The 9890-nt window shown below is 31.0% G+C and overlaps 1 protein-coding gene across 1 annotated transcript in view; it reads left to right on the top strand.

The window, feature by feature from the left end:
• The first annotated feature begins 5955 nt into the window (after nt 1-5955).
• Nucleotides 5956-9890, top strand: part of LOC108977281 (cytochrome P450 4g15) — a 20392-nt gene continuing 16457 nt past the window's right edge. The window contains exons 1-2 of the mRNA XM_018946891.1: nt 5956-6967; nt 9404-9601. Of these exons, the coding sequence (XP_018802436.1) occupies nt 6766-6967; nt 9404-9601 (400 nt within the window). The 5' untranslated portion in view covers nt 5956-6765. The remainder of the gene's footprint in view (nt 6968-9403; nt 9602-9890) is intronic.

The following is a 9890-nucleotide window of genomic DNA, read 5'->3' as shown; positions in this document are numbered from 1 at the left end:
AATGAAAAAATAATTATAAAAAAAAAACAATTACAAACAGCATTCAGCTCCTCCCTACTTTCTTTGCCATATTTTTATAAATTCCATACACAAATTTCTATATGCTAATATTCTAACCGCATCTCTCATTTTCAACACACTACAAACATCCGAGGACTCCGCCTGTCACATACACTTTTACACACATGCATAACACGAAATTAGATTCATTCCTACTTAGCATATATGATATATTCGCATTAGCATATTCCTCCCGAAATAAATCAATGTAACTTCAAACTAACAGCAATAACCTTTTATGCTCCCCATTTTTCACACTCCCCCACTTTTGGGGCGCACGCAACCCGCGAGCAACTCATGATTTCTTTATTAACATAAATGTCAGGCATTTAGCACATTTCGCCCATAAAATTGCGTGATAACGGTGAAAAAAGAGACCGCCAAAATATAAAACAAGACAAATAATTATCTGTGTGTGGTTGTGTGTGTGTAACAGTAAAAAAGGAGAGCTAGGGGCTCGACGGCGCTGCCACTGAGGAAGTTCGTTTGAAGAATGGATTTATGAGTAATAAGTTTGCAAATGTTTAAACACCGATGTACATTATATGTATGTATGTATGTGTTGCAGGATGTTCCACATTAAGCGCGTGCCTGAACATAACAAAGCAGAGAAACTTAAATATTTTGATTTCATGTTAAGTAATTGTGTTGGGAAATTTATGGAGCTTTGATGAAATGAATGTTTTCAGTTTTTTGTTTTGTATGGATAAAATGAGTTATTTCATATCGTGTTTTTCATGGATGCACGCATACATATGTTTACATTTTCACAAGAATATGAACATACATTGAAATATAATAATAAGACAAGTATGGGCTTTTTTGATGTGATTCTTTTTAAGCTTAGGTATTCAAATTCATGGGTTTGCAACAAAATTGAGTTACGCAACAAAAATACATCACGTTCCTGTTAACAAAACGCCACATACACGATTTTACTAATACTTTTGAAATGTAGAACATTTCGATAGTTTAAAAAAAGTAAGAAGGTTGCCACCTGTTGAAATTTTCAATTAAAAAAAAAATTAAAAATAATTGCGCAGAAGTAAAAGTTGAAATTTCTGGGAAGGAGTTGCTACCTGTTTACAAATTTAGAAGGTTGCCACCTGTTCGAAATTTTCAATTTAAAAATAAATGCCAAAAGCCGCTATACAAAAGTAAAAGTTGAAATTTTTTCTGGGAAAATGTTGCCACCTATTTCAAAATTTAATAGAATGTTCCCAGCTGTTTGAAATTTCAAATTAAAAAATTGAAAAACTGCCATGCAAAAATAAAAGTTGAAAATTTTTTTAGTACTAGTTGCCACCTATCTCATAATTTTAATTTCAAGAAATTGATAAATATGCAATATAATTATTCCAATATGAGACCATAAATGTATAAAAACAAGGTAGTGGAAGATAATTATGTGACAAAGGTTGCCACCCTTATTTCTTTAATCAATTAAATTCTTAAAATGAAATAAATTTCGTAACTTGAGTATCAATATGAACTGCATTAAAACTTTTTCGAAAAAAAAAATAAATAATCGTGATCGAATCAATTTAATATATTTTTCACATCTCTATAAAAATCACAGAATGACTATAGACGCCATGCGATACGTTTGGAATAATATTCATCGACTATATGGGATATTCAGTCGTGTAGATATAGAATGAATTGAAAATAAAGAATTGTGGACCTTCTCTGGAGCAACTGATATTTCAAGATGAGAGTAGAAAGACTAATTTACATGGGTACCTGAAGGCAACAGCCTTACACCTCAGTGATCATGTCAGAGCGTTGATTAGCGCCCTGGCATTTTCAGTAATTGGTAGGGTGAAATGGGTACACTAACTACCTTGGTTGTATTCGAGGTCCATCTAAAACCTCCGCATGAGTAGGTGGGAGCGAACTTTAAAGGCTCCTGCTTCTCTTGGTACCAGAGTCTCCGATCAGACTTTGTAGCCGAAATTACTATCAGTTGAGCCTCCATACAGGTCTGGGCTGGTTGCCAGTAGTTGGACCTTATACAGACATCACAAACAAAAAACTAACACTAATGCCCAGTTTCACGCGTATACAACCCTAACACTTCGGCATTCCGACTAGTGAATGTAATACCGCTAACATCAAAGTATCCGTCAGTTTCGCAAATCCCCACATTACCCAGATGTCACCTAATGTCCGAGTACAACGGATATTTTGGACTGTGCATGTATCCAGTCCTCAGACCACATCCCAGACAAATACCCCGACCTATCAGATAGGTTCCTCTGATAGTAAAATGCATTCGAAGGCCCATGCCTCTTAAGCAAAAACCACAGACTCAGGCTATATTCTGTCTGTCTGTAGATTACCCTTAACAAAGCCAACATTGAACGTTGTATCTAGAGAAGTTTTCGGTTCAGAGAATTCATCATGAGATTTCAAATATATGGACCACATATGGAACCCTGCGGGCAGCCACGAACCACCCTAATCTTCACACTAACATTCATTATGACCAGAGGCCGACTGTCCGAAAATTTGCGACATTACACAGTAATTTCCGGACAGCAAGGTAAGTGGGAACTAATCATCAGAGGACAACTACTCTTTACTTCCTATAAGAAACTTCGTAAACTAAAAGCGGCGGCATATAGAGAATTGACGCGGGATGACGTGACGCTGAAACAGTACTTTGTGAATACTTAGATGACTGTAGCGGTATATCTTCTACGGCTCACAATGTTCCCAATTATCTGATATTGGTCATCTATGGTAGAAAAAATCAGTTATTTTATAAAAGTTGTTTGAATTGAGTTTGAAACGCGCTAGAACTGGTCCACAGCGACTTTGTTTTAGGACTGTAAAATTTTGAGAATAATCGCTGGATAGGTTTTACTACGAAGAAGAGATAATCGCCGAGATGGGGCCCTATTTTGATTCAGAAAAACACACAAAATTATATCGAAAAGTAGAAAAATTGCTATAATCACTGTATCACCCACGATAGTATAGCGCCTCTATTACATATAGAATAATATTCTCTAAATGTTCCCAAAATTGTTCCAAAAATTATTGATTTTTAATGCAGATTGCCTGGGAATGTATCTTTAATTTATCATTATATTGCTCTAAAGCAGTTAACAATATATTTAATTTTCATTTCAAAATCAAATACAAAGTTTTTAAAAATTACTAATTGTATTTGCTTCACCTTCATGGCCACACACACACGAACATATTAGCTTCTAAGTATAAGCATTTATTTATTTACAAGTTATGTATATAGACATAAGTGACATAACATATATAGTTCAAAAACTATAAAACTAACCGAAAGGCGACCTGCCTGCCATTTAAATGGCTTCTAATGAATTTGTTTACTCAAAAACTAAAGACAAAAGAAAAATTCGCTGAAATGCAAGCTGAATGAATATGACGCATTCATTGTTGTTATACGTAAGTGCAATTTTCGTTTCAGAATGGAATTATAAAAAACTTAAATTCTACTTCTACAAGTCATTTCAGAGACATACATATCTAAATATGTAAAAAAAAATAACGGGTGATCTGATCTGATTGGAAATCGGAGTAGAAATGCTCCAACGAGTCATCGAAAATTGGACTTAATGGATGAACCATCTGAGACGTAGACGCGGCCAACATTTGAAAGAGATAATGTTCCAAAAATTATTTAAAAATAACGTTTTTTTCGAATGATAATAAACATTCTCCATTAAATTTGAAGTTTCAGCGTTTTTTCTTAAAAAGAGTAGTAAACCTCGAAACGGATCACCCTTTATTTACACCACGTGTATATGTATGTACATAACCCATTTCAAATTTAGTATAAACATTAGTACAAACATATTTATTGTACACGAATCTGTTAGGCATTAGTTAACTACAAGTTGCCTCGCAGGCTGTTGTGAGTTCTGCGCGCATGCGCACTGAATGCTTTGAGTGCACAAGTAGTTCGATGATGTTTTTTTCCATTTTTTCATAATGAAATATTAAATTATTGTTCACATTATTATTACTTAAATGAAGAGGTTTAAAAAATAGGGTTGCCACCTGTTTAACTCAATCAATAATAATTTTTTTAAATACTACTTATTGCAAATGTATCAAACAAAAGAGATTTGAAAATGGTTAATGAGGTTTAAAAAATAGGGTTGCCACCTGTTTTAAGTTTTCAGTCAATAATAATATTTATAATATAATTGATTGCAAATATGTATATCAAATAWAGGTGATTTAAAAATGCTTGAAGTTGAAATTATCTTGTGAAGAGTTGCCACATAATTTAAATAATACAATACATACATAGATGATTTATTTATTTTTTCAAAAAATAATAATTAAAATTAAAAATAATTTCTTTCTAATAAATAACAACATGGCAACTCTGATAGAAACTGAATTTATTGTAACTATATTGTTTGCCCTAAGACTCCAAAACATACTATCTTTCCAGACGAATTTAGAATTTAAGATTACTCATAAAGAGATATTTCAGGTCGTCTTGCCAACCGATTGATTGTCGGCACGAATTTGTCATCCCAAATGCGAAAGCGATCTATAGGTCGATAGATACGGTTATACAAGCTATTAAATTATACAATACAATACAATTTTTAGTGTCAAGTAAGGTATCAGGGTTGCCATAATACCAAACTTATGTGAATTTCTTCTTCCCGCCAGCATGAAAAGAAAAGAATATTATATTCATATACACGGCAGAAGCGTTGGGATGCCGGCCTTGATTAGATAGCTGTTCAGAAGGAAGACGGTATGAGCCGGAGCGTTGTCGTGGTGCAACTTCCAATCGGAGTACAGTTGCGGCGGATGAAAATCAGTCCTATTACTTTCCTGACAAACTCTGTGGCTCCCATATACACACACTGACGGACGGACATGGCTAAATCGACCCAGCTCATCAAGCCGATCTTTTATAATATATTTTATAGGGTCTCTGACGTCTATTGGATAAAAATCCAGGTCCGTTCGGGTTACGTAGACCCGTCGTAGGAACGGTCTCTGACGTTTTCTGCTGGGTGATAAAGACTTCGCGGCAAAAAATATACAGTGTTAAGTGTGATTTTTGGATTTTTATAATTAATAAAAACCAAACAATTGTTTTCCAAATAAAATAATACAAAGTTAATTTAATAATTTTATTAAAAAAATATTACTTGATTTACTTTGAATTTTTAGTTATTTATTTATATAATTTTTTTACTAAATTTTTTTTTTTTTCTATTGGTTTCGAAAACAGAAGTGTCCAAAAAATTGCTCCATTTAGACCTCAGAAAATTATTTTAACAAAATTGATATTCAAAAAAGGTAAAATAATAAACCTTTCTCTTTATGATATATTGATATTAATTAAAAATAATGCAAATGGACTTTATGTTAAAAAAAAACGCCGATAAAGAATCAAAATTTTAATTTACTATATGTAATAACATTAGTATTTTATAAATTAATTTTTATTACAAACATTGCAAATTAGTTTGATCACAACCACGAAAAGCTTAACTAAGCGCCTAGTCAATGAAAGCAATTCCACTTTTACTTTCAACAGCAGACTCTCAGACACGCCACCGACACCTTTTGTAGAGACCTCATTTGAGCGCCAAAATTGCAGCCTCACTTTCACTCAGCGCCGCTCATTTTCCGACCGATATGAGTTGCACGAGAAATGCAAAATGAAGCCAGTGCGCTGATGCGAATTTTCAAATAACTGTACTCTTATCATAATACAGTCGCTCGAACAACAACAATGGCAGCATGGCAGTGAGCTAAACACAGCTCATTTCACCCAAATTGTGCGCGCTTGTGGCGCAAAGCTCTGCCAATCAACGCCGCCTCGACCCAAGCACAATCACAACTTGACCGAGCACCGGCTCAGTAGTGGACAATGGCTTGTGGCATGTAAATCGCGATTACAGTTTCTATCTCCGCTGAGCTGTTGTTGTACATTTGAGGATTTGCTTGCATTTGCTGAAGCTCAGCTCAGTTCACCTCAGCTCAGGCTTAGCTCCGAGCTCAGTGTGAAAGCTATAAAAGCGCACCACAGGCGGACGGACGCCACCAGTTGAACGCGAACGGGCATTTGGAGACAATCGTTATTATTGAATGGCAGTAAACAACAATAGCAACCATAATATTAGCAGCTGAAGAGGAAGTGCCTGCCTTGTGGATTAACTAAATAGTAGAAAAATAGTGTTTGTGAATGCTCAAAGCAAGCATAGTGAACTACTAAGTGTGCATACATACATATACACACACATATATACTTGGTTTTGTATATGGCATGAAGAGGGTGGAAAGCGCTAATTAAGTGGCATATGTACCTATATACATACATACAAACAATACAGTAAAATATATTAATACAAATGCTGGTGCCCAGACCGTTTCTACATACAATTTATGCAATATTATACAATATTATCTATCGTGTGCGAATGTCTATGTATGTGTACTAATTAATTGTGCACTATTTAATGGCCAAAGGACTTAATTAATCGTTGTCTGCGAAGATTTGAACGAAACGCGTATGCAGAAAGTGTAAAAATACACACACACGCACACAAACAAATACGAAATTAAAAGCATATTAAGTGAAAATACAATAAAAATATCGTAAAAAATTAAAATAAGTCAACAGTTTATAAAAAAATAGTTACTAAATTAATATTACCGCGTTAAAGTAAAGTGTACGTCAATATGTCACTGGAAGTTTTAAAGGATCATGTCCTGATTTCGCCCAGCAGCGTTTTCTATTTTCTGCTGCTGCCCACTTTTCTGCTATGGCTAACTTACTGGCGTCTATCGCGACGTCATCTCTACAAGTTGGCCGATCGTTTGCCGGGACCTAAGGGATTGCCCATTATTGGACATTTGTTGGACGTATTCGGTCCGGCATCATGTAAGTTTGTTCTTGTAGAAGCATATTTTTAATAAACTTGTTGTAATTAAACAGAAATTTTGCCTATATTGATAACCATTACATTTTAATTACTCCACGGAAACATTATTTCGTTTCTATATTTACAATTACATTATAATTACTTTATGAAAACCTTTTCCATATCAAAAATCTTACAATAAAAAAAATTATTTTGCTAATCATTAATTTTTTTTGTTTGTTTGATTACTAGTAAATAATGCTGAATTATAATAATTATGTTACTTGATACTTATTAATTACAGTCATCTTAACATTTTATTTAGATATATAGAGAAATTACATTGAAATTTTGGCTTACTGATTACCATTACATTTGAATTACTTTTTGGAAATATTATTTATACCAAAATTTCGATTCTATTTAATTTAATTACATTGTAATTACTTTATGAAAAATACATTACTTTGCTAATCATTAGTTTTTTTTGTATAATTACTAGTAAATAATGCTGAATTACAATAGTTTTGCAACTAAATACTTATTAATTACAATCACCTTAGCATTTTATTTAGATATATAGAGAAATTACATTGAAATTTTGGCTTACTGATTACCATTACATTTGAATTACTTTTTGGAAATATTATTTATAYCAAAATTTCGATTCTATTTAATTTAATTACATTGTAATTACTTTATGAAAAATACATTACTTTGCTAATCATTAGTTTTTTTTGTATAATTACTAGTAAATAATGCTGAATTACAATAGTTTTGCAACTAAATACTTATTAATTACAATCATCTTAAAATTTAATTTCGTTTTATAGAGAAAATAAATTGAAATTTTGGCAGTACTGATTAAGATTACATTTTAATTACTTTATATTCCACTTATCTATCCTATTATATATATTAGACATATGCTATTAAAAATTTAATGAAGTTATACCGGAGTAATGCCATTTGTTATTTATAATTACATTTCAATTACTTTTTTATATTATATATTTATTTTAAAAATGTAGTATATTGTTAATCATTACATAGTTTATTGTATAATTACAAGCAAATGCCGCTGAATTATGATAATATTGTAGTGAAATACTTTTTTAAAAATTCGTTATATTGATAATCAAAGCATATTTTCTTATATAATTATTAGTTATTTTCTCTTGATTACAATAGTAGCGCATTGAAATATTTATTTTTATTATATTAAATATTTATTTATAGATAGATTACATACAAATTACTTTATGATCTTATTAACAGCATATTTTAGCATAAAAATTATAAATAGGTATTGTTAGCCATTATATAATATCTTGTATAATTACTACTAATAAACACTAGACTATCTTAATTATATATACTGTAATGCAATACTTATTAATTACTCCATACGATTATATATTATATTTATGATTGGTACTTTATGTGATTATAATTTGTAATTATAATTACTTAATTCTATTTGTAGGTATGTTTATAAATAAAGATGAGGCATGAGACGTAATAAGAAAATAATAATAAAATTATAATTGCTTCCTAATTAACTCGTTATACCTTAATAATATACAAAATATCGATAGATTACTTTCCACTCTCAAGAATTATTGATGATTACCAAGTATAGCTTTTGCATTTAGTGGTGTTTTCACTTTAACACTAATTTTATAAGCCACAATTGATTAGTTATTAGAGCGACAGGAATATAATTAATAAATCGTAAATATTTTGTAATGATTTATGGTAATGGGATTAGTATTTCTTAATGCTTTTCTATTTAATTTGTAGTATTTTATTTAGTAATGAATACAATTTTGGTGAGAAACTTTGTAATTAAACAAAGTTTATAATCAATATTCGATTAAAATATGTTTTAATTACTAAACATGTTAGTTTTTAATAATTTTACATTACTTATTACGATTCCAATGAAGTTCTACAAAAACTTGATATTAAAGGAAAAACATTAATTATTGTAGTGCTTTTCGCACGTTCATAAAATATTTTTTTAATTGCGTAAAAATTTCTTGACAATTATAAATACATTTTGTTTACTTATATAAAAATTATTTCATATAGAATATTAGCCCACAAATTCTTGGCTATGAAATTGCAATTACACGTACTCAAAAGTATTTAAATAATGCATAAATTAAAAGTTTTCTAAATTTTCATGTTAAAGCACATTTTTTTTCATTCTCCATCAAAAATTTTCTTTTCTTCTCTTAGAAAATGTTTCTTCTTAAAAATTTAGATAAATTTTGTTGTAATTGTCAGAGCACTTAAATGTTCTAAACAGTTTTGTTTGCTTGTTATAAATTTGCAAAATATAATTTATAACATATTACAGTTATAAATCTTTTTAACTGTGACATTTTTATTGTCTCTGAATAAATGCATTCTCTCTCTTTTCTTTTTTTCATTTTATATCTGCCCTGCAGCGGTTTTTAAGACCGTTATTCGCAAGAGCTCTGAATTTGAAAATATCGCCAAAATGTGGATCGGTCCACAGCTGGTCGTTTTCATTTATGATCCACGTGACGTTGAAATTTTGCTGAGCAGCCAAGTCTACATAGACAAATCATCCGAATACAAATTCTTCAAGCCATGGCTTGGTGAAGGATTGCTCATTAGCACAGGTAAGGATATCGAATATATGTATGTGGTGTGTATGTGCAATATATGCGGAAATTTAAATAAATAAATAACAAATTTTTAAGTGATGATATTAAATTTTAAATATGTGGCCACTAGGACTAACTGCAAAACTCGATTTTAAGAATTTTCGTTCTGCACACTTCAAGAATTAATTTTGCAGTCTTGATCTAATTTTCTAAGAATTTAACATTTTATAAATCTTCATATGTTACTAAAAAAATGCAAATATTTTCTGCAAAAATTTTCAAAACAACTTTTTAAAAAGAAAAC

Source organism: Bactrocera latifrons, unplaced genomic scaffold, assembly GCF_001853355.1.
Source record: "Bactrocera latifrons isolate USDA-ARS-PBARC rearing strain unplaced genomic scaffold, ASM185335v1 scaffold_86, whole genome shotgun sequence".
Taxonomy (NCBI): Eukaryota; Metazoa; Arthropoda; class Insecta; order Diptera; family Tephritidae; genus Bactrocera; species Bactrocera latifrons.
Note: the sequence above shows the minus strand (reverse complement) of the source record. Positions and strands in the feature narration are given on the sequence as shown.